At 43.5% G+C, this 25987-nt stretch overlaps 1 protein-coding gene across 5 annotated transcripts in view; it reads left to right on the top strand.

The window, feature by feature from the left end:
* Positions 1–23572, top strand: part of fgfr2 (fibroblast growth factor receptor 2) — a 40763-nt gene extending 17191 nt beyond the window's left edge. For 3 of the 5 annotated variants that reach the window (XM_038736874.1, XM_038736873.1, XM_038736870.1), the window contains 13 exons: positions 1413–1536; positions 5980–6170; positions 7405–7549; positions 9317–9516; positions 10301–10440; positions 13064–13185; positions 14028–14138; positions 14801–14991; positions 15675–15797; positions 16971–17041; positions 19614–19751; positions 20322–20427; positions 21842–23572. In XM_038736874.1, coding sequence (XP_038592802.1) covers positions 1413–1536; positions 5980–6170; positions 7405–7549; positions 9317–9516; positions 10301–10440; positions 13064–13185; positions 14028–14138; positions 14801–14991; positions 15675–15797; positions 16971–17041; positions 19614–19751; positions 20322–20427; positions 21842–22006 — 1827 coding nt within the window. In that variant the 3' untranslated portion in view covers positions 22007–23572. Of the gene's footprint in view, positions 1–1412; positions 1537–5979; positions 6171–6493; positions 6633–7404; positions 7550–9316; positions 9517–10300; positions 10441–13063; positions 13186–14027; positions 14139–14800; positions 14992–15674; positions 15798–16970; positions 17042–19613; positions 19752–20321; positions 20428–21841 lie in introns of all 5 variants that reach the window. The other 2 variants (XM_038736871.1, XM_038736872.1) reach the window with 2 other exon arrangements.
* The last annotated feature ends 2415 nt before the right edge of the window (positions 23573–25987 follow it).

The raw sequence follows: 25987 nt of genomic DNA, 5'->3' as shown, positions 1-25987 counted from the left end.
TCTAACATGTGATTCTGTTGTCATGAAATGTGATTCACAAACGCTGCTGGTTAAAGTTTAAACTGAAGGAGCTTGATGTGCTGTGGAGCTTGCTAACTCCCTGTTTATAACATTCTGCATAAAAAAAGGTGGTCATCATTGTAATTCTAGGTCAGTAGTAGACTTCAATGAGTATGACTTTCTATGGACAGTATTTTGTTTCCAACAAAAGAGCTTCGTTTAACTTGTGAAATTGTCTCTAGCCCGGGTCCCGTTTTGGGAAACAAGCAGTCTGAGTTGATTTATATGTTCTGAAATTACCTGATTCTGTATGTCATGGGAAAGTAAAGAGTGTGGTTGTGTTTTATTTCCTCTTTGTATAAAAAAGTCTGAAAACAGCTACATGTAGTCTTAATGCGAAGAATTCCTCCACTGTGAGTCTATTTGGATTACAGTTTAGTTATGTTTGCTCCTAAATTCCTCTCGTTGTCTCTCAAAACAAGCAGTCTTTACTGTATATGCTAGAGCCGTACTGATCGAGTGGAATAACAGTCTGAACAGACAGTTGTGAAATTAATTTATGAAAAGATCCGGTGATGCTGAACGAATCTGAGGCTCCTGGTTAATGACTGACGGTTTATGAGGAAACATATCTCCCTGCCAGGAAAGTTTAGGAACAGATTATGTTGATGTAGCCGCTAATGTCGCTTCCCTTTGGCTTTCAGCAGGCTCATTACAGGGTAGACAAAAAACAGCTACAACGTGACGGAAACGATACAGCCAGGCTGTCAGACACACTTTGGGCAGCTCATTTCTTTCTTTTTGACAACAAATGCTGGACAAAAGCTGTACCTGAGCCCAGCCCTGTGGAATAATCTCTCCATTATGTGAAATGTAAGCCTGTACAAGCAGTAGCTACAGTCTCTCTTCAGTGTGCAGACGGAAACACAATTGTTAGCTCACACCTGTGGATTCCACACAGAGGTGAAACTACTTTTGCCTATAATTACGAATGACTATGTGTTTAAAAGTGCTTGGACTAGAAGGATGGGGTTTACTACCCACGATAACAGTGACTGATGAGTAGAGAAGTATGTATAAATTGTATCCAATTCCATTTTATCCAGATCTACTTTTCAGAACTCCTAAAATGACTGAAAACTAATAATGTAAAAGATATTGGGATATTTTCCCAACAATTTATGTAATTTGCAGGAATAAAGTCATCAGCCTCAATATTGTTTTCCAGCACACTGCGTCAGCTCTCGTCTTTCACTCTACCAACCAAATCCCCTCTGTCATCTTTCTGGTGTAGCGCTCGCTCTTTATGTCTGTTAATGTCACCTGCATTTCTCTGTGTTGGTGCGTTTATTGGCGTGTGCATCAGTGTTTCCATCCACTCGTAACAAGAAACCCCTGCCTCTCGTACCCAGGTGCGTAGCCAGCACTGGACCCTGATCATGGAGAGCGTGGTGCCGTCGGACAAGGGCAACTACACCTGTCTGGTGGAGAATGAGTTTGGATCCATCAACCACACTTACACCCTGGACGTAGTAGGTCAGTGCCACGCACAAAACACACACTCAGAGTACACCTGTGAGCCCAAGACAGGAGGAGTGGAGGGAGGGAGAGGTGAAGGAAGGGGGAGGCCAGCGGAAAGAGTTCTCATAGTAAGAATAGTGTGCGTGTGTTTGTGTGTGCTGTTTGAAGTGCACTCTAGAAGCAGGTGCAGGTCAAACAGTGCTGCCAAGTGTGTGGAAGCAAAACATACACATGTCAACATGTGTAATGTAGTTTCTGTTCATTTATATAATTTTCATTTAGGTAAATCCCATGATGTTATTATGTGTTTATGACGTCCAATCATAGTGTGTGTTTGACTAAGTCTTATGACTAATACTAATCACACTACCTAACTCCAGGGTCTGTTGTTGCTTATGTTTTATTTTTGTTTCTTTATGGTCTTATTTTTAATATTGTGACCTTGCTCTGTGAAATTTGCTATACTAAGTAAACTTAACTTACATTTATACATTTAGCTGATGCTTTTATCCAAAGTGACTTCACTCTTCCAACCAAAGTGACTCACAATTGCTATTTATGTCAGAGGTCAGAGGTCGCACGCCTCTGGAGCAACTAGGGGTTAAGTGTCTTGCTCAGGGATACATTGGTGGATGTGTCTCAGTAGGGAGTTGAACCCAGGTCTCTCACACCAAAGGCATGTTTCTTATCCACTGCTCCATCACCACCCTAAGGAACTCACTTTGATAATTATTTTTAAAGGTCAGTTTAAAGGGTCAGTTCACCCTAATCACAAAAATTTGTTTTCACTGGAGCTGCTTTTTATTGAAAGAAAAAATAAATAAAAAAAAAATAAAAAAATATTTCCCCAGAAAACTGCTGACAGTGAAGTCTGTGGAATATTCTGAGTAACGGGGACACTGTTTTTGGAAAAGAAAACACACATTGTTTCCAGTTTTTCAAATGCAATGTTCCATGATTTGAGCACCACTATGTTGGCTGATAAAACAGAAACTATCTCAATACCACAAGAGGTAAGTGGAAAGATGTGTTTTTTTGTGTGTGATTTGGGTGAACTGACCCTTCAAGGTCGGCTGAGGTATGATAGCAACTTAAACTCTGAGGACACAGAGTGCTCGCCTCAGCGCTATTACAGCGAGTTCAGACCCAACTCAGTCAACCCCTCACTATGACCTTTGGAGTGCAGACAGCAAAGAGTGTTTTTCCGCTCAGTTTGCAGAATCGATACACAGCGGGGACAACAAATGGAGTGGGATAAAGATAGTAGATCAATGTGTGCATGTGTGTTTGTGTGAGAGTGCACAACAACTTTGCCCTTTAAATTTGATGCAGACCCGCACGAATTTGGCATCACATACAAGCAATCAGAACACATCAAAGTTTATCTGACGCAGTAATTCTTCTAAACACCGGTCAATAATCCACAGATAAACTGGACAGACATGCAGCTGCAGCACTTTGATACACAGAAGAGCGTTGAGGTGCAACTGGTCACTCCATGCTTCAGCGTCTGTATGAAGAATTATTCTCCTACTATCTCCATTGTCCTGAGCAGATCTACTGTAATTACACACTTTTGTTTTGATTAGCGTCTCCATGGTAATAAGGTGTATTATTTTCATTATATCAGATGGAGATTGAATACCCGAGGGTTTTTGCACAATGAGTGTATAGGCACACAAACAAACACATGAAGATCCACACCCGCACACACTCCCCGACTCTGGCCCCCTGCTCTGCTCCCCTCTGGAGTTAGCTAAAGCTCTCCTTCAGACTGCATAGTTCTGTTTTTTGTCCTGTTTTATTGCAAAGCAGTAAACCCCCTCCATGTCTGGCTCCTCAGCACTGCCCCCTGCAACCTCTTGCTTCATTTTCCTCCGTTATACTGGGGTGGACAGAGGGAGGAGAGGGGGAGACAGAGAAAAGGAGGGGGAACAGAAACATAGAAGGCTGTTCTTATCAGTCTCCTTTTTTCAACAAATGACCTGCAGGATCGGCTATTACAACCAAGAGGAACCGGCCTTTTCTAGTTCAAACTAGCTTCTGGAAAAAGGGCCGCAGTTGGACATCCACCAACAGACACACATGACAAGTAGAAACAAATGAGGAGTCAAAACTGACGTTGGCTCTCTCAGTCAGAACCGTGGCACCCAGTGGCCATGCTCCACTTTGTCGGTAGCCCCATGCCATCCTGTGCCACTTCCTGTGCTTCTACTTCTCCGTGACCCTCAGGGCCCTGTGTGCCAAGCCACTAGGTTACCCAGAGTTCACCAGTCTCGCATGGGACAACATGGAATGCCCCTGGTCCGTCCCCTCACGCTTCTTTCTGCCTCTGTCCCACCAACGCTGCCATCAAATTTCTCCACTAATGACTTAATTGATAAATGGATTCAGTTTTGAAACGGGTCACTACATAATGTCACAGCAAAAGATAAAAAGGCACCGCAGGGTGGGCTCTTTCATTTTCATTTTGATCTTAATTAAAAGTACTAATACAACAATGTATAAATATTCCATTGAAAGGCTTTCATACATAATTCTGCTTAAACAGCACAGGTATTACCACAGCAAAATGTACTTAAAAGTACTCGTTCTGCAGTAAAATGTCTATGATTGGTATTTTATTTTATGTGACAGTATTGATACATCAATGTGTAAGCAGCATGCTGTAGCTGCTCAAGGTGGAGTTAGTTTTAACTAGTTTATATACAGTTAGCTAGTTTAGTCCAGTTGTTCCCAACCTAATGGTTGTAACTGTACAATATTTCACTCTGAAATGTAGTGTAGTTAAAGTATAAAACAGCATAAAATGGAAAGTGAAGTACAAGTGCCTAAAAATTGTACTTAATAGTACTTGAGTAAATGTAATTTGCTTCCACCACTGGATACATGGAAACCACCCGTTTTTTCTGTCACCATTCCCTCATCTCATGCTGCAGGCAGAGAGGACAACTTGGCTAGGTTTTTTCAAATCCCTATTTTACGATTTCTTTAACCGTCTTCCTTCATGTCTTTCCTTCCTTAAGTGTAGCTTTCTTGTGTGAGGTCAGTGGGCTATAAACGAGCTTCGCTGCACTTGCCTATGCCCACACACATTCCTACATGATTGTCCTTTATCTTATTTAAGCAAGAACTGCTCCACAAACTTTTATCGTTTTGGGGTTTCTCCATAAACATGATGTGGCATATTTTCTTGCACTGCACACTCATTCTGTCATTTGGCCTGAGTTGTCAGCTACGCAGCTCTAAATGGTCCAGCTGACTTTTGGATCTGCTGTAATGAAGGTTAGAATTCATTTTTAAAAATGGCGGCTCCAAAGGTTCTTTGTCTTGCCAACATATCTGTCTCTGCATGACTGCTTTTTCCCCTTTTGCCTGTTTAAATATATTTTTTATGCCAGACAGTATTTTGTTTGGTAGGTTTTAGAACAAGAGCATTTAGTGTTGGACTATTAGATTTAAGATGATCACTTCTTCTCTCTGTTTGGGAAAGATCGAGAGGGTGAGAAGGCCTGTGGAAGATGGAGGATGAGAGAAAAGTGGGGTAAAGAAAGAGAGACAATAAACAAGGCGAGCCCTAGGAATGTGAGGGAAGGAGGAGGGCAATGGGGAGAGATGAAGGAGGGGTGGGAATCATCTGATCTGATAGATTTCAGAAAGATGGAGGAGGAAGACAGGCAGGCAGACAGACATATGGAAGAAGTCTCTGCCTCCTAGTTTCTGCACTCTCCATCTGTTGATCCCTTTTCTTCCCTTCCTTGCTTATTCTTTCTCCCTTTTTTAGTCCTCTTTCTTAAACCCAGCCTCACCCTCTGACCATCCCCCCGACCCACTCACTGCACCTACCTTAAGGTTAAGGCTTTGTTTTGGAAAGCTGAGGCAACTCCCCAGGCTGAGTGATGTCATTTTGTGTGTGTGTGTGTGTGTGTGTGTGTGGCAGCGGGTGGTTGCTGTCAGTGTGGGGGTTGGTGGGCTCCTCAGTGTGGTTGTGCAGGCCGGGTAGTGTTTGAAAGGGGGCATTGTTCAACAGGTCTCGCTCTGTTTGGATTCACAGGCCAAATGTTTGCTTGTAAAAGAATGCAGATAACTGGAGATGTAGGGGTGCTATGAAGGTGTTTCACTTTCCAGGATTCGTACATAGCTTTACTTAACCCCCTGCTCACATGTAATATATACACACTCTGCTTTATGGCAGTCCTCCTCCACCTGAGTTCTTTTAGTGAGAAATGCCTCCGCCTTTCTGTTTTGTGTGAAGCGTCTAAATGCTTCTGCGATAAGAAGTCATGATTTTACCTGTCAGGGTGGCTGGAAAACATTCCCACTGACAGTACGTGTAGTTCTGCTTTTGCAAAGATAAATGAAATACCAAGTTTTTGAGACACTTTGCTGTTGGTCAGCATATCCGTTGAGTTTAATGAACCAGCATGCTAAAACAAACATTTCCCTACCCACCAACAGAACGGTCCCCTCACCGGCCTATCCTCCAGGCTGGTCTCCCAGCTAACACCACTGTACACGTTGGGGAGGATGCCCGCTTCGTCTGCAAGGTCTACAGCGACGCCCAACCTCACATCCAGTGGCTTAAGCACATCACTCAGAATGGAAGTCGCTACGGCCCTGATGGTCACCCCTATGTCCGAGTGTTAAAGGTACATTCCTGCCCTTTCTCTTTTAGATTTTATTCCCTTGATTACAGGCAAATCCTTCTTTCTTTTTTTCTTGGTGTGTTGCCAGTGGTTGCAGGTGTTTCGGATGAATTTAAAAAGACATATAAGGAGCTAATTATCATATTTTTTTCCTTATGAACTGATAGGTCTTTTCCATGCTGGCTCTTGGTGGTGATTCCTGCTCTCCCCTGCAGATCCGAAAACAATAACTGTAGTCATGATTTTTGCATGTCTGTCTGACTGATTCTACTTATTTGTGTGATTTTACATGTCCATCTCTAAGTATGTGTATGTGTGGATTGCAGCGTTCAGGCATTAACAGCTCAGACGTGGAGATGCTCACCCTCACCAATGTGACGGAGGACGATGCTGGAGAGTATATCTGTAAAGTCTCCAATTATATAGGCGAGGCCAACCAGTCGGGCTGGCTGACTGTCATCCCAGGTAACCCTTGAGACCTGACCCCACCTAGCTACCTCCCTTTCCCTGGTGTGGTTTCCCTGACCTGCTGTGCTGTGCTGGTCCTGCTGGTGGTCTCTTGGTGGTCCTTGGGCTCACAGAACTTCTCTCCCCTAATGTTAGATCTTTGTGTTCCAGCCGCTGCCTCAACCGCTGAGACAAGTGCAGCCATGGAAGCACTGCTTGGACCTGCATACCTAGAAACTGTAATTGTCACAGCTTGTGTCTCACGCACTTCTCTTAAATTTTTTTCACATATCTTTCTCTCTTGCAAGCTGTGTCAAGATGGTGTAAGGTGTTGCAGCGCAGTGCTCTCCATGCTCTCTGTGTTTGTTTCTGCATGTGGCCAATCTTATATGTTGATTAGACTGGCCTCTATTAGCAGGTTCTGTTGGTGACGGGAACCTTTTGGGTTTTTATTTTTGGTGTATCTGTTCTATTTTCTCATGTTTTGGTGGTATACTGGGCTCTATCCGTGTCTTTGTTTATAAAGCCTCCTCCTCTTCACCCACGGAAACTCCCAACATCCTTTGCTGTGGATGGGACGTCAACGATGGAAAAAAAAACATCTCCTCTTATTTTTCTCTTGGTGTTTTGGGTCTCATTTTTTTCTCTTTCTCTCTGTTCTCCCCCGTCTTTCTCTGACTTGTCCTCCCCATTTCTGCTTTCCGCTCCCCCTCTGCTCTTATCTTTGACCCTCTCTTTCTTCTGTTCAACCTCCCCCTTTTCCTCTTCGTCCTCTTCTTCTTCTCCCCAGACCGCAGGTGTAAACACCACAGATAAGGAGATAGAAGTTCTCTACTTGCCCAATGTAACATTTGAAGATGCTGGGGAGTATACGTGCTTGGCGGGTAATTCTATTGGGATCTCCTATCACACTGCTTGGTTGACGGTGCTTCCAGGTATATACACAGATACTGTCCTCTCTTTTCCTTTTTTTTTCTCTCTCCTTTTCTAAAACGTTTGGATTATGTCATTTCAATGACCTCTGTGGAAGACAAGTCCTCCCTCTGGAGTCCGAGGCACACAGCTCAAATATTAGATTACTGCGATGAACCAGCCTCGTCAACATCCAAGACAATGTAATGTAAGAGCAGGAGCATATATTCTATAATATTATCTGGACTGGCGAGCTGTTGAAAGCTCAGAGCAGATAACGGGGTAGTTTGCAGACGACTTATTATAACTCTGAGACGGAAGTGAATCTCCCAGAGCAGCTCAAGTGTCTCCAGACTCCAAAAGGGGGGGAGGGTTTGTTGCCCGCCTTCTCTTTTCCTTCTGTTACATTTCTCTCCTGCTCCTTGGGGAAAGTCTTTCAGTGCCACATTTTCGTTCTAAGTTTGCATGCCGAATAAATGTGTTCTTTCTCTCAACGTGTGTCTCTTAAGCCACAAAATGTTCCTTTCCTGGCTCTGATAATTGGCCTCTTGTAAGATCCTTATTTCTCCTTGAAATAAAGATTGAAAGGTAAAGCTCAACACTCGCTTCAAGTTGGCTTGACTTTCTCAATTATCAGGGCCAAACCTCTCCACCTTCACACAATAAATGACTTGTGCATGTGAATGTTTGTCCACTTGTGTGTTCTCATTTATCAACTCGTTTTATCCTATTTTTGTGCCGTTGCTGGATGTCTGGCCTGTAATTATGCATACCCAAGGATCAAATACATAAAACTAAAACAAGAAGTGTCAGTGCACAAGTTCACTGCAGGCTAAACAGATGAATGTTTCTGCTCAATGTCTAGCTGAAAGTATGGTGGGCATTAAATGAGATGGATGAGAGTAGTTGACTGTCTGCAGCCATCAACAGACAACCATTATCAACCCTCCCTTAATGTCGTAACCAGATGATAGTTTTGGTTTGTCTGTAAACAGCATAATGATCACAGCCGAGCCATTTCCTCTGGGAGTAATATGTAATATTTATTGCCCTTGATGTGCTCTATCTGCACTGATGGCGCCTTTGAGGCTGTGGCTTCTGTGTGTGTGTTGTGGTTTTTGGACTAGCTGATACAAGGCAGACAGGGGAAAGGTTTCTACACACAGTATAGCTTCACCTCCAGCTGGCTGACGGGCTGCTTGGTTGGCTGTGCTGCACAAGAGCCTTGTTTGTGGTCTGTAGGACTTTGCATTATGCAACAATCCACTTCTATAGCACACACAGACACAGACACACACAAACATCCCATTTCCTCGACAGGAAGTTCAGGCCTTATACAACCACGAAGGACACCGGTCTCCCTTGTTTGCGATCTGAAGTGAAGCGCGTATTGTTCCGTCATCTGTGGGTGTGTGTTTGTGTTTGAGCTCGCGTGTCTCCAACATTAGCACAGAATGCAAACATATGCCGGCCTGATTGTATTGGCTGACTCACGATTTAAAATCTTTTGAGACTGTACAAAAAAAACCCAGTAGGCGTGCTGGTACCCTGGGAAGAAGAGAGAGAGGAGGATGCTACAAAATCATTTCTGTTTAGTTTGCCTGCCGATGGTGATTACATTTGCTCATGAGTCACCTCTGGAGAATCTGTCTCTGTGTTTGCCTGTCTGATATGCATGTGTGTCTGTTTAAACTGAGACTGTGCTTTTGTGTCACCCATACGTGTGTGTGAGAGTGATCAGTGAGCGTCTTCCTTTGGCTTCACCTGACCTCACTCTTTATTTTCCTCAGCCCTCGAGAAATCCCCAGGGCCCCTTTCCCCAGACTATGTGGAGATTGCAATATACTGCGCCGGTGTCTTCCTCATCGCCTGCATGGTGGGCATCGTGGTAGTGTGCCGCATGAGGAACACTGCAAAGAAACCCGACTTTGGGGGCCAACCGGCGGTCCACAAACTGAGCAAGCAGATCCCTCTGCGCCGCCAGGTAACAGAAAGTAGATAAAGAGTTCTAATGGCATCTAACACCCCTAGAGGAGAAAAATCACACACTGCAAACATGCTGCAGAAATACAATGACAGACAACAAACTATAGATAATTTACATATATAAATATAGGAGACTGTTGTTGAAAAATATAAAACAAGTTGCATACTTGATAGACTTTTTAAAAATACTTATTACTTGTATTTTATATACAAAATGAAATTCCACACGTCATAGTATACACTGTAATGGTATTATAAACAGCCTGCAGCCTCATTTAGAAGGCTTGCATTTCTGAGCAAGTTAGCACTTCTGCCTGAATCTGCAGCCAGAAAGATTTTTTTCTTTGTGTGAGCCATGCTTTCCCCTCAAGGGAAACCAAAAGGTACGCTCCAAAAGGTACAAAAACCGTTGGATTACATTCTCCCGAGAACCTGATTCCTGAGTCAAGGTAAGGTTAGGGTGGAAAGAGAAGAGATGAGCCCTGGGACTGTGGCGAGGCTGAATGATTAACACACATTCGTCTAAATAAGTTGTAGCATACTTTTTAATGATCAATGAAATGTAATCTCTGGCCTCAAGACAGACTGTCCAGTAATTTTAAGGCATTAACCACGGAAATTAAGGTTATATTCATATTAATGTGCCATACCTACCAACATTGCTGGTAATTTTGATAAAAGTACCACAGAAAGTCACACTTACTCGGACTCCTCTAGTGATGCCTAGGAGCTTTATCTGATTAATGAACCCAGACCGCGGTGATCAGCCAATCTCTTTACTCCTATAGGTGTCGGCAGACTCTAGCTCTTCCATGAACTCCAGTACGCCGCTGGTACGCATCACAACACGGCGGAGCTCTGCGCACGATGAGCCAATCCCTGAGTATGACCTTCCTGAGGATCCACGCTGGGAGTTTTCCCGAGACAGGTAAGGGCTGTCGTTTTACACGATCACTTGCTGCCTTGTCCTGTGACGTCCACCGTCCTCTCTGCCAGTACTGTGTGATCACTGGTTTTACATACTCATAACATAAGTTATTTTGCATTGGAAACAAGACAGTATATGGTTTTGGTGGCCTGTCCCCCATCTGGAGCTGTCCCCGGAGCTGTCCCTGTTTTTAACTGTGTGTTAATCATAGATTGTATAAGGTGTTAACAGATCTGAAATCAGATTTTTTGTGGCCAGAATGATTAAGATAAAATACCTTTAAATGGACAAAACAACACATAAAATGCAGTATGTTAATTGCCAGAAAGTTGACTGAAAGGTTATTTCTGCCCTGAAATGACTTGATAATATTCATGAGGGCTATATTTGACAGATTATATAACCAAAACTTTACCCCTTCTTTATTTCATATATAGGCTAATATCATTATATTTTTTAATGACATGGCCTACTGACCACCAAACCAAAATGTCCCCGGTTTTCATTTCACAAACCTGTTCACCTTATTTTTTGAAGGCAATATGATTTAGTGATTCTGCTGGTTTTGGTGACCCGTGGAGACCTTTGTTTTGTACTGAAAATAGATATTATGACAGAGTCCTAATTGCAAGTCTTACCATTTTGCAAAATGCAAAATACATAATTATGTAAATCTGATTCAGCTCCTGCATAAAACATAAAAAAAGCCTTGAAAATGCACATCTGCTCTGCAGTGCCACTTTAATCTGAAAGGCATATTCATAATAACACACTCAGAATTCAAGGCTTACAAACCATACCTGTTTGACGGTATGCATGACAACTTTCAGTGCGATCAGTGGCTCTTGTCCTCCATGCCAATACAACAATCATTTCCTAACAGCGTGCATTACATTAGCCGATAACACCAAAATTACTGCACAATGAGCATCTGTCTGATTGTATCTCGACTGCTAAATGATCAGATAACTATTGCTCTAGGTGAAGAGTGCCATTAACACTGAAAGACAACAGGCAATAGTGACTAACTGCTGAAAATTGGCTATGGTGGCTGAGGTAAAGGCTACTGATTCATCTCTTGGTGCTGTAGTAAAATGATCTGAACTTGGCACCCTGCCCCTTTGCCTCATTATAACAGCTGCTGCTACGTCACACTCTCACTCACACATACTCTCACACATGCTTCTGATGCTAAGGAATAAATCTGTGCTAATTACTGGTTAGCACTTGCAGCTTTCATCTGCATGTTTGGGCTAGGAGTGTTTCGGTTGGTTTCATACCAGAGGAATTAGCACCGCTGAGGTTTCGGTTAGTCACAGTTGCAGCGGCCAGTGATAAGCTTTAGGGTGGATTTAATGGGACAGCAAAGGTTAGGATAGTTTAATACCCACTTGAGACCTCTGGTTTTGAAAGAAAAGGAAAACATGAAGGCCTGTCTTTTGTTAAAATGGTTGTAAAAAGAGCTTGGATCATACATTTCACTCATCAGTGAAAAAAACGTTTCTGATGTAATGCTAGAATCTCTTGTGTGCATGCAGAATGTTATTCTGGTGAAACATTTTGATTTTAATTGATGGTATGTTTTGTCTAGGCTAAATAAATCTCTGTGTGCCTCTCTGTTTGGGTCTTTATTCCTCGCCTGTCATCCCAGCGCCTGAGGGATCATGTTGGGATTGCAGAAAGCTGAGGAATGCAAACGTTTGCGGTTTGCATGGAGGAAAAATAACATTGATTATGTGTGTCTGGATGGACAGAATGGTTGCCATTGAGCGTGGCGAGTGTGTGGACAGATAGGGGATTGTGTTACTACAGCAGGGCGCCGGCCTCAGGCCCTAGGCTTTGCAAAGAGTGTTTACATAGCCCGGACACTGGGCCTTATGAGGTGAGGCCTACACTTGTCAATCAAATGTAAAAGCACCAAGGTACACTGCTAGTTCAGGGGTCAGATAGGTGATGTGGCTCTGATGGTTAGCTGGGAAAGAGCATGTGTGTGAGTATATTTTCTTCACTATATCAATGGAATATAGTGTGGACATAAAGTTAAACACACCAGCTATTGTGACATGGCTTACAATAAAATTGTACTTAAATTTCCATCTGGTATTGTAATCAGGCCCACCTGTATGGCAACAAAAAGCCAGCATTCCATCTGTCACAGGCTAATGTGTCGGGGCTAAGCTAAGCCCTGTGTAATGACTTGTAAAGAGTGTATACTGGAACATGCCAAGACAGGGTAAACAGTTTAGAAGTGAGTGCCTCTCCCTGGCTTTATCAGGTGATTATCGTTGCCATGTCTGCCTTCCTACCTACTGCCCTGGCACGGGCTACAGCCACCGCGCCAATAAAGCACTCACACAGACACAATCTGATTGAAACAGAGAGAGCGATCTAGTAAAAAAAAAAAAAGACACACACAGGGTGAGGCTGAGAAACTGGCTTGGTGCCTGGTTTCATTCCCTCTCTCACACTCTATCTAACCTGCTATTTTTGCACAGGGAGTGAGTCTATGTCACGGTCAGATCAGGTTGATGAGTTTTAGTTTGTTTTTCAGTTTTATCAGTTTAACATCCTCCTGTCTATTTCCTCGTTTCCCCCTCTGTGTTTTGCTGTCTGGTGGCTGCAGGTTGACCCTGGGCAAGCCCCTAGGTGAAGGTTGTTTCGGCCAAGTTGTAATGGCAGAGGCCCTGGGCATCGATAAGGACAAACCCAAGGAGGCTGTAACTGTCGCTGTTAAGATGCTGAAAGGTAAGTGAGTCTCCTGCCGCTGCACAATCACAGTGAAGTTGTAATAGTAAACGTCTCACTTAAATTGGACCACTGGGATAAGATGCTTCATTATGTCTTGTGGGCAATCTGACTACATTTTATTGTTGATTTATGCTCCAGTGAGGGTTCAGCAAAGGTGCAAGGTGGAGCCTGGGGCTGTCATTATTATTCGTTATTGGTGGTTGCTGAGTGATGGCTAGGGGGAAGCAGGTTGGGTAGGTATGGGTTAGGGGCGGTCGCATACCTGACCCCAGAGCAGCAGCTGGCTGGAGCTCAGTCAGCACCTACACAAAGAGGCAAGTCACACTAGCAGCAGCACTGCTATGATTAATGAAAGCAGCAGGAGGGGGAACTGGATTGGTTTGGGGTTGGAGGGGGTCGGGGTCGGTTAGATCAGGTACAGCAGCAGGTAAGTGGACCAACCTTGGCAATGGAAATCTGCTCTTTAGAAGGTAATGTAATGGTGCGGAGGAATGCAGGCAATGTCATTCTGACTGTCTGGATACCTCTATTGGCTCAATCTATCCCATGAAAAAGGAGCCTGTGCAGCAGATAATGAATCCAGATTGAACGTCTTTAATTCCTCCTCCTCCCTCCCCCTGGCACTGAAAGGATGCCTCTGTAGTCTGTGTGAGGAGCTTCTCTCTCTGCCGTAATTTTAGCCCACATTGTCTGTCAGCCGCACTTAATCAGAAGCACCTACAAAACAAGGTGTTAGCTATTGGGTCCTGAGTCCAGGGTTAAAGGGAAGTCAAGACTAGGGTGTTTATGTTTTTTGAGTTTTTTCTGAATACCTACAATCTAACTTCCTCTATTCTTAGATGATGCCACTGAGAAAGACCTGTCTGACCTGGTGTCAGAGATGGAAATGATGAAGATGATTGGCAAACATAAGAACATCATTAATCTGTTGGGGGCCTGCACGCAAGACGGTGAGTAGGACGGGACACAACATCATAAAGTATATGAAGGGAATACACAGATGTTCTGAAAACACTTAGAAGATTGTATGGTTTGTTTTTTTAGTATTCAAAGTCGTATTGTGTTCTGACTTGTGACTTGTAAACTTTGTACTAAAGGTTGCTGCACACTTGAAACTCTGAAACTTATTCAGAAAATGTTTGATCAGACCACATCAGACAGGTGGTGTAGGATGAGGCGTCCTACCTTTTTCGAGGTAGCTAGAAACCATTTGTGTGAAAAGTGGATGAAGCACTCTAAGAAGTTTTTTTCTCAGAGCCACTCATGGAGATCAGTGGAGCCATGATTGTATGGAAATTAAACTTGCAATTATGCCCCTTATCACACCTAAGTACACTCTTTTTCCCTGTGGAAAAGGACTTACATCATGTACATAAATGCTGCGATGCAGCGCTGGACAGTCTGACTATGAAGACGCTGTTTTCCATATAGACTTCCTACTGTTTTTGCACAGACATTTTCTTGAAGCAAGCATCTAATTCTTAACATATTCAAACGAGAGGTGCTTCTTCTTTATGTACATTAAAAATTCACTTTTATTTTTGTTCTTCATCTCAAAGGGAATAATTTATGACCATGTGAAGAGGTAATGTGGGTTTTTTCTCCACTGCAGGCCCCCTCTATGTGATTGTGGAGTACGCCTCCAAAGGCAACCTTAGGGAGTACCTCCGAGCCCGCCGGCCGCCCGGCATGGAATACTCCTATGACATTGCCCGTGTCTCAGATGAACAGCTTACTTTCAAAGATCTCGTCTCCTGCACTTATCAGGTGGCACGGGGCATGGAGTACCTAGCATCACAGAAGGTAAAAGGGGGATGCACAAAAATTAACAAAATGTCATGTTCTCACACAAATTTGCTGGCTGCCAGATCTCTGTGCCAGTACACAGAGCATTTGATGTGCTGTATCCAGGAAGGTTGCATGACGCTTGCATGTGCGTCACTGTGGGAATACTGTCTCCTAAAAACACTCTTCTCACCCCCCTGCCCAATCCCTGCATTGTCTCTTATTCCATGACAAAAGCCCCTCTGTGTAGAAGAATTATGAGGTTTTCACAATGGGGGTACGGCCATGTTGGCCAAACATAGCCTCACGCTCCCTCTCACTGTTGGAATGTGACAGAGCATACTGTCTCTCACACACACGCACATGCACGCTGATGCACAGAAACAACTTTGACCATATATGTGGCAAAGCATGTGAGGAATTTGTACGTACCCAGACATGTTCATGGCTCAGCCAATGTGGCGTCATGTTATGCAGTTAAGTGCTACGTCTGTGTAGAAAATTTCCAGATGATTACATGCACCACAAACATGTTAACATCATTCCAAATGAAGTGTACACCTGTTTAAGTCGATTTATTTATGGAGTGAGGTAACTCTCTTATTCTTCCCTTCCCCTCAATTTTCCCCTCTGTGACCTCTCTTCTACACCTATACCCTTCCCCCACCCCACCCCCTCATTTCTCACTCTCTCCATCCCAGTGTATACACAGAGACCTGGCAGCCAGGAACGTCCTGGTCACAGAGAGCAACGTAATGAAGATCGCTGACTTTGGCCTGGCCAGGGACGTCCACAACATCGACTACTATAAAAAGACGACCAATGTGAGTCCTCAACCTGCATGTTGCACACTGTGGGACGTGCGCTTTGAGGGAGTGGAATGTTTTTGAGAGCCGCAGTGTGAGATTAGTCCACCCGTCTCTCTCTTTTCTCTAATTCCCTCCCTTCCCTCATCTTTCTATTTCACTCTTTCCCTCTACTGGTGTCTTGGCAAAAGCTGCAGGTTCCCAGGCAGCCTGTGAATGTAGTGCTTCTGGAGACTCTGCCTTGTTTATCCCTCAGTCTCTTGTTCCTTTAGTTCCATAGACACTTATACAATTAGCCAGAAAGAGAGACAGAGTGAGAGGGAGAGGGGAGCGGCTTAAACATAATTGACATCTCCATAGTGGCCCAGTGGTGTCTTTCTTTCCCACCGCAGAGCAGCATTGACTGCACATCCTCATTTAGTATGCATGGGTGGCTTTTCATCGCATGCACAATCATGCTGAGAACTAGCTGACAACAACAACAACAATAAGCAATGATGCTGATGATTAAGACAATGACAACAGCCACAATGAAACATTGCATTAAACCAATCTAGACGGAGCAATCTTTGTAGTGCTACATTTGTTTTATTTCTGTTTATTTTTTCTTCTGAATAATTTACATTGGCCTAATTATTGTTAAACAACCGTAATATTACTCTGTGAAAATGCATTGTAGGTGCACACTAGTGTGACATTTATGCAATGAATAAAAACCTACAATACACTGAACAAAAAGTAAAATACTAAATAGTAAAAATGTGTTTTATAAGGACTTATTTAGGTGTTACCCCTCCATTTATTAATTCTGTGTCTGATTCTTGCCATTCCTCTTCCACACAGATATTGACCAAGGTTGTCTTGTCAGCTATGCTTAGCTTCCCAGCCAGTGTTTTAATGGCACAATGAGATAAACTCTCTCCTTTATCTGTGATCCTGTTTATCAGCTCGATTGCTTTAACAATGTAAATGTTCCTCTGGGAATCCTCCTCCCAGACAGTCGCTCTAGTGCCTTATTCCCCAGGCTGCTTTCACATCCTTTCCAGGAGTAATGAGATCTCCCAGTGAGTGAATGAATTCAAACATGCTTATCAGGCCAGAAATTAAGAAAGCCAGCCGTGGGTTTTGTGTAGATTTTGTTTGACCTCTCACCTGTGTGTGTGTGTGTGTGTATGTGTGTGTGTCCCTCAGGGTCGTCTCCCGGTAAAATGGATGGCTCCAGAGGCACTGTTTGACCGGGTCTACACACACCAGAGTGATGTGTAAGTATATAACAATCTGTTTCTGTGTCCCACAACTGAAAATACATGATAGAAAATCCATTTACACACATCAGTGATGCAAGGAAACCTTCTCACACAGGTAAACAGATTTACTATTTTTAAGTTGGAGTCAAGCTGTCAGATTCAGAGTGTTGTTTTTCAGGAGTAGTGGAGCAGCGAGTAGGCGAGGTGTTTTGGTGCAGTGCTGGTGAGTGTTAGGTGAAGGGGTATGTGGGGGTGCTGCTTATAGGGGTCCAGCACTGGCCGGTCTGTGGCAAAAGTGAGGATTTCACGCTAGACTTGTAGCCAATGCCGTGTTACTAATCTGACCAGCTTCAAAGGGCCTTGGAAGGAGCCCGGAGCCCACCAGTGCCTCCTCCCCCACCTACTCACCCCTCGCTCCTCCGGCTCGGCTCGGAAGTCCCCCCTCCTTCTGGGCCTTCACACATGTCTGAACGCAACAATGCGTTCCTCCAGTGCGGGCCTCATCCTCCTACACCCTCCTCCTTTAACCCCCTGCCATCCACTCTTCCCTCTCCTCATTCAGCAACACTTTGAACATGTGGCTCATCGTTTTGGAGTCACTCCACGATCAATATAATCTCCCAACCCCCCTCCTCCTTTCGCCCCACTGTTCTTATTTTTATTCATCTGGTATGTGAATTGCTGACCCGTCTCTGTCTGTCTGTCTCTCTTTTTAAGTTCCAGAGTGCTCATTCTAAAAACAGAACAAAGGAGAGCGTCCCTCTCATTTTGGTGTTTGAGTCTTATTCGTTCGGACAGTGTTGTTTGAAGTTTGTGCTCCAGACACTGGCGGCAAAAAGTGTATGTGGCAATTAGATAAATGCCTTGCATGCTGACCCCTGGGAAAGAAGATTTTGTGTGTGTGTGTGTGTGTGTCTGTGAGTCATACACCAGTAGCACACTAAACATAACGCTCATCCAGTTAAGCACTTGGATAGAGAGTCTCTCTGCCGTCCATGTTTGTGTGTGTACGTGTGTGTGCTCATAAATAATATGCGTGTATACACATGATGCCCGTCATGTTCCATGGCGCAGCACCAGTCAATAACCTGGGGGAGTACAGGGGGCTGAATGGGGGGAGTGCAGGCATGAAGTGGCTACTGTAGTCCTTTCTCTCAGCTCAATGCTAATTACGTTTCATCACTCACTTTTAGTAATTGGCTTTTTCACATATGTGGATGAAGGGAAAAGGAAGATGAGGAGAGGCGGCGGGTGGTGGGCTGACACTCAAACATCACCAGACGCGTAGGCGATCCATACATGACATCAGATTAAATGAATACATGAATTCCAATGAAACTAGCCCCTTGTTGTTTTGACAAATGGGCCCAGGAGCTTAGGTAAAGGTAAAGAGTTGTGGCTCAAGCCCAGAGAGACCACATCATGACCAGCCTTTGCGGAGGCCTCCCCCTCAGCAAATAACACAAAGAAAAACAAATGCGTTCCTTTAGCGCTTGCTCCTATGCCACATTTCAGAGCCTTGTACCTTCATATTTTTATGTATTGACTGGTTTTCCGACATTTATATTCATGTTGCTTTCAATCGATATCATAAAAATGAATGTAATGAGACATGAGTACGACTCCAGAATATGACCCTTGCTAATACAGAATCATTTTAATACTGATAGGTTGATTTGTTTAAGTGTAGTTTATGTACCTAGAAGGTTGGAACATAAGTACACCGTAGTAAGTCCGAATGCCAGGTCAGCGACCCAGAGCATGTTGGTTTGCATGTTTATTTGGCGAGTCAAGGTTGTTTGCAGGTGGACACGAACCCACACAGAGCAGCAGGCTGACAAGAAACACGAGACGGTTACAAAGTAGCACAGAAAGAAGAGACAATTGTGTCAACAAGTGGAGAGATTCAACACAGTGATAGAGGAAAGAGCAAACCCCCGGCTGGTTGTGTAAACAGATTGGGGAACTGATAATAACTGATCCATGTCTACTTGCCTGGCTGGTGGGACCACTAACATGGCCTGAATGCATGTCTGCATGTTATAATACAGCCATTGTGTGGACAGTGAAAGATACCGTGGATCCACAATCTCTGATTTAACCATGTGACAGTGATGAAAAGCAGCAGCAGCATGGAATAACTGATACTTAACTAGGATGAGGAAGTAGTTAATAGTTAATAATCGCTTGCCATCTCTGGACCTGTCCCTCCTCTTTTGTGTGCTGTGGGTGGTCCACTGTTTGTTTTGGTGTGGTGTGACTGGACAATGCCATCTTGTGTGACTGGCCAGACGGGCACAAAAGCCATCATTGAGATCAGGGCCAGAGTGGCACTGGGAGTGGGTTCACACCACAAGCCACCGGACGGCAGAAAGAGGGCATTGACACCACTGTGGTCACACTGGTTAAGTTATTTCCAAACTTTGGCCAAGTGACTCTATGGAAATTATCTGCAGGTTAAAGGAAAGGGCCTAATGTTATTAAAGACTGGGAGCTCTTGAACACTATGTACAGATGAACGCTGCTGTTTCATACTCATTCTTTACTGTATTGATAATGTATATCTGTGTTTTTGTGTCTCATCAAGCTGGTCATTTGGGGTGCTGATGTGGGAGATCTTCACCCTAGGGGGCTCCCCCTACCCTGGCATTCCTGTTGAAGAGCTCTTCAAGTTGCTCAAAGAGGGACATCGCATGGACAAGCCTGGCAACTGCACCAACGAGCTGTAAGAGCCTTGGTTTTGCTTTTTTCTCCCAAACTCACATGCTCCCTAACCCACACTGTCGCCCAGATACACACTAGCTCCATCAGATCCGTGACGCCCGGGCTCCGTGTACTCTTTGTCGGGCCTCTGCACAGCTGTGACTGGCTGCTATCAGTGTCCTCATTCACAATGAGTCCTCTGCAGTCAGCAGACAATGGCATAGCTCTGCTATGGTGCCAGACGGACACAGTGGCAGTGCATGACACTCACACACACACATTATAGTATATAAAGAAAACCCACTGGGAGCAATGTTTATGATCAACAGCAGGCCATAAAATTGGCTTTATTGTCTCTGTTATTGATTGCAAAAAAAAATTCTAATTTCTAAATGAGATGGTGTCAGAGAACACTGTTTTGAGAATCCAGAGTCCAGAGGCATAAATTATTTCCGCAGGCGAAAGTCAGATGAGGAGTGGCACAACTTGAGCTTGGACAGAATAAATAATGCATTCGCTGAATTACTCTGCTCTGTCTCCCTTTATCCACTCTTCTCTTTGAGTAAACTGGTTCTAATTTTCGTTCTCTCAGGTACATGATGATGAAAGACTGCTGGCATGCCATCTCATCCCAGAGACCCACCTTCAAGCAGCTAGTAGAGGATCTGGATCGCATCCTCACCCTCAACACCAACGAGGTGAGTGCAGCTCTTTCTTCACACACATTCTTATTCCACAAAGTTCCTGGTGTCAGGGTGGTCAGAATTCGGTCTACACTAATAAAATAGAATAATATGATACATTCCTATACACAGTAACATGTTTTTCAATCCAAACTAAATCACGCTCTTGCCAGTGCATGCAGGGCTCAGCAGAATGTTGCTGAAAGCTTTAGGAGCATTAGCAGCCACGTTGCTGACACAAGGCCTAAATGGTGAATGAAAAAATGGCCGGATGATTTGATCCAGGCCCAACATGGCCGCTATGGCCCAGTGAAGTTGCCCAATCATCACATCCATGCTTCGCTCCCTATAATAGCCTACATTTCTTTCCATTCCCCTTCCTGTCTGATGTGATATCCGCGTGCCGAACTGAAAAGAGGCCGTCGATGGAAAGCTGTCAAGACTCGTCTGCTCTGGAGCTGGAACTTCATGAATTTATGCCAAAAAAGCCCAACTTTGAGTTTGAACTTTTGAAATGTAATAAAGCGCCTTTTTCTTGCCTTTTCTCCCCCTCCTCCTTTCCCTCTGCCCAAAACCGCTGGCAGATGTGGAGGTCTTTAGTAATGTGAGCCTCCTCGTGTTGAGCTGGGAAAATGGAAGCCAGCACTCATTTTCTAGAAAACCCCAAGAACTCTTCCTCCTCACAACTAGTCCCAATAACAACCATGAAAGACAAGCAGAAGGGGGAAAAGGGTGCCTCAGCCGACATGAAAAGACCAAAACAACTTCACAACACTGGAACGGGTCAAAAATTAATAACAGGATTTCTTGGGGTTTTCATCTTCCTTGTTTGGGGAGGGGGTGAGCCTTGTGTTTTGCCAGCTTCTTTATTTTTTCCAGCCATCTCATAGTGTTCATGTTGGGTGTTTGAGTGTCAGATGTCAGGTTTGTTTGGACTGATTGAGAGTGATGTGAAGGGATGCTGTCAAGGCTACAGTGCCACATCTCTACCCCAGTTCTCTGGTCTGAACCTATCCTCTTTTCCCCAACTTCCCAACCACATTAAACCATTTTGTAGTGGACCAAAACCGCAACTAGGTCAACCCTGCAACCCTTCGACACTCAATTACCTATTATTTCTGCAAATATTTTCATACGGTATCCAGTTTAAGATTATTTTTTTGTTCTGTTTCATAAATCCTTCCAGGTTGATTTGGTATGGTTTAGATAAATATCATAATGAAGGTGATACTCTTCTCCTCCACCTCTCTCAACCTCCTCTGGAAATTCCCTGTTCTTTTTGACTTGGTTTCAGCAGTACATGTTATCCTGTTTGCTCTAGATGTTTCGCCTCTCACTCCCTTGAAGCGTCATTCCATTTTGTAACACATGAGCTTTTGTCTGTAAATTATCCCACCCAACTCTTTCTTTCTGTTGTCTATGTCTACAGGAGTATCTGGACCTGTGTGCCCCAGCAGAGCAGTATTCCCCCAGCTTCCCCGACACTCGCAGCTCCTGCTCCTCCGGCGACGACTCTGTGTTTTCCCACGACCCCTTACCGGACGAGCCCTGCCTCCCCAAGTATCCGCACATCAATGGAAACGTTAAAACATGAGCCCCCACCTACCCTCTCTACCCCAGCTTGACCTGCCCCAGTCTTACCCCTCAACGTCCCTAAACACACGTAGCACAGACACCCTCTCTGAAATCCTCCCAACCTCCTGCCCCCCCATCACCCCTCTGGCTCCCAGTGGACTAATGGAACCAGATGGGACTGGGTTGGTGGTAGCGCTGCTGTCACACACTCATACTGCCATGCACACACACTACATGCTCACATGAGGTCTTATAGGAGAGGACAGGGACCTTAAAGAAGCTGTTTTTTACTGACTGAATGAATTGACATTCCCTGGGGACCCCCCTTCTCCTCTCCCTTCATATAAACACACAGACTTTTCAGTTTGGTTCTCATGTTTGTACCCCGAGGATTTTTTTAATTTTTTTTTTTTACATTCGACGACGTTACTTGTTTGGTGATCCCATTCCAGTGGCTGGCATTCCAAGACTGTTATTTGCTCTTGGAGGAATGTATGGACCGATGTGAACTTGAAAAATATGGGACTAGAAGAGGATGATAAATAGGAAAAGGACTGAGAGACAGAGCTTCAACTAACAAAACAGAGGAATCGAAGGAGAGCACATATAGAAACTGCTCTCCTGTTTATTTTGTAATATTGATGCATTTCTTTTTCAGTTCTCTTGATAAACCTTCCCAATTACTCTGGAGAAAGAAAATACACAGTATAATGTATAGTGCTGGGTATATTTGTAAATATATTCAAATATGTATAAATATATATATATATTTACAATGAATTATTTTTTGTATGGACTCCGAAATAACCCCAACCCTCCCTACCTACCCTACTTTGAGTTTGAGGCAGGTATGCTAACAGGTTATGTGTCCTATATTTCTCTTCACACACAAACTCACACATACAGACATGGATACACACTTTAATATACACAAAACACCTGTCTTACTCTCACACAGTAACACAGTTGAGTATTGGCTTTCAGGGACTGAGGTAGCATGTTAATTTATTGACTTGTGTTTTTTTGAGATGAATCAAAAAAGTCTGGAAAAAAGAACAAAAACAATATGGCAGAAATAAGGACATTAATGATGCTGATAATACATAAATAATCCATTAAATTTATGGTAATTTAAAATGATCTTTCAGCAGTAACAGAAAAAAGGCTATTTTTAGTGGGTTTGAAAGATCCAGGTTTTGTAAGTTTTATATATGAATGTGAATATTAAGTTAAATTTTAAAAACTGTACATTTTATAGTCAGCTAATCCCTTGCTTATGTAGATGTTGATGCCATTTCTATCCAGTCATTTTACTCTTTCTTAGCTTTGCTTTAGGAAACGAGATTGATTTCTGGAAATTTATATGATTGAAAGAAAAAGATTTTAGAAATACCTACTTGCAATCCGCTCCCTCATTTAGACTAAATATAGGCTCCAAATTTACTTGACAGAATTGAAAGCTGAAAAACAAAGTATTAAATCATTCAAGTGTTTTTTGTCTTTTTCTACTGGACCAACCTTAAGATAAGATGTTCTTATGCAAGTGTTCATGCCACATTTGCGAAATAAATGATAGAAAAACTTATTCTTGTCCTAATCTCTGACTTGTGTGTCTGATGTGTTAAAGTTGCTGTAAGTATGATGCATTTTTGCAGTGAGTGGCAGCGATAACTGGCTTTTTTATTTATTTTTTTTAAGCACATTCCTCTGAGCTGAATTTCGTTTTCTTATTAGGCTATCTGATATGGGCGGAGATGGTTCAGCTAAAACTATTTTGCTGGTATCCTTTGATTCTTCACTTACTATTGGGAGAGGGATTTTCCACCATATCTGCAATTAATTCAGAGAAACTGGATGAAACTGCTGGGGCTCAATAAGTGGGTATGTTTTTTGGTATTTAAGACTAGTTTATTCTGATAGGAACAGTGCCATTTTCCCCTTCACTTGTTCTGATAGGCCAAGGCTTAATGCAAAATTGCTAAGCTCAGCACAAACACAGAGTAAATGTGATCAAGTTAGATACTGAATTTATGCCAGTGGTCCAAGCAATTTTGCTAATGAACAAGGGACTCGTCATTGTCATGATAGTGTGGCTCTGTGTCTCGATCTGTCTGACTTTGATCAGACAAAAAGTCTTTGTGAGCCTCCTGGCAGACTAATAGGTGCTCTGATTAGCTGATTGATTTCCCTTTTTTCTCTTATCAGGACAGATTTCATTCAACAGAGTGAGTAGTTGATTTATCTGATTTGATGTAAGTTAATCAAAGTTGATCTATTAGCGAGTGTGATTGATAGTGGCAGCCGTGCATTGGGTCGTATTCAGTGATGGTGGTTGCTGATCAACTGCATTGCAAGAATGTTCTCAAAACATCATCCGGCAATGGTAAAGCCAACAGGTCATGGCATTAGGGAGAGCTTCAGTTACAATACATTTGTATTGATTGATACTTCACAGCAGTAATTATTAGAAACAGTTCTGTGTTGCAGGTTCATGTAATAAGAGGCAGAGATTTAAAAGTCTGCAGCTATACAAGCAGCTCTGTGAGGCTGTGCAAACAGCTTGCTGACATGCTCACAGTGACAATGTTAACATGCTGATGTTCACCATTTTGATGTCCTCTTGCAGCTCTGCTTCAAGTCTATGTGATTTATAGATAGATTTTACATTACATTTATTCATTTAGCGGACGCTTTTTATCCAAAGCGACTTACAATTGCTATACATGTCAGAGGTCGCACATCTCTGGAGCAACTAGGGGTTAAGTGTCTTGCTCAGGGACACAATGGTGGATGTCTCACAGTGGCAATCGAACCCAGGTCTCCCACACCAAAGGCAGGCGTCTTAGCCATTGCGGGCCCCCCCCCTTTTTAATGGACAGATAGATTTATAGTAACCGCTAACTGAAGCTGTCGTTAGTTAACACTAGCTAGTTAGCTGTGCAGATAGTGGTCCTTTAGCTAAGCTGACTGCCAGGACTGGGAGTGTTGGTGGTTGCATGGCGCCAGCACAGGAGATTTGGACCACTGGGAAAAAAGGGGGGTTTCAAGCCTGGATGGGGGGAACCCAGTGGCATGGGCACCGGTAGTGGGGGGAGCAAAGGGGTCAAGGATGTGGAAGTTTTTTCACGTTGTTTTTGTGGAACTTACATACATACCTACATACTGCAAAGCAGGCTCAGTTGACTTTGACACAAGTCATTCTACGAAATTGGGACCGTTTCTACAGGGCATGTGCTTCATCCATATTCAGGATGATCCCAGGATAAAGGTTACTGTCATATTAAAGCACACACTACTTCCCAATGAGATCTCCACTTTCCCAAGCAAGTGTGTCTGTCAGCACCTTTTGGGCTGTCTTGTTAAAAGTGAAGCGCTGTGTAGTGAAGCGACATCTCAACTGATTTTGTGTGGAACACATGCAACTGACTTCCCGGTAAAGGATTGTTCCTGGCATAAATGTGACCACTTGGTGGGTTTTCATTGTGGATGGCACTGGGGGAATCTGGCCTGACATCCTTTCCATTGCTTGCTCCACTGCTTTGGTTGCTACATAAAACAACTTAAGAGATGTAGATGTTTCTGTGAGGGCCTTATAGCTCATGGGCATGTCATGGCCGTTGGTCACCAGCTTGTCCGCTGTTATTTTTAAGGTCCCACCTACATTGTGTTAGGGACAGAGACCATTTACCTGCAAATGTTATTAAATGTAACATTAATATTTAAATACATATAGTGAGTGAATGAGAGAGTGAGCGAGAGAATGAATGAGTCTATCATAAAAACAGATTTCGTTTGTCTTGTGTTGGCAGGAAGAGTAACAATATGTACTGGGAGATGTGCAGAAATCCTGGTTACTGTAAAATGGACTTCCCTGTGTTGTGGTGACCTCTGGATTTAACTGAACTTCTCCACTACAACGTATCATAAAGGAGTAAGTATATTACTGAACTGAGACCAGGTTCTACATTTCCTGACCTGGTTAACATGAATTGCTCCATGT

This window comes from Micropterus salmoides, unplaced genomic scaffold (genome assembly GCF_014851395.1).
Source record: "Micropterus salmoides isolate LMB-PRFRI ecotype aquatic unplaced genomic scaffold, ASM1485139v1 Ms_hic_scaffold_22, whole genome shotgun sequence".
NCBI lineage: Eukaryota > Metazoa > Chordata > Actinopteri > Centrarchiformes > Centrarchidae > Micropterus > Micropterus salmoides.
This window is presented reverse-complemented; position numbering and strand designations above follow the sequence as displayed.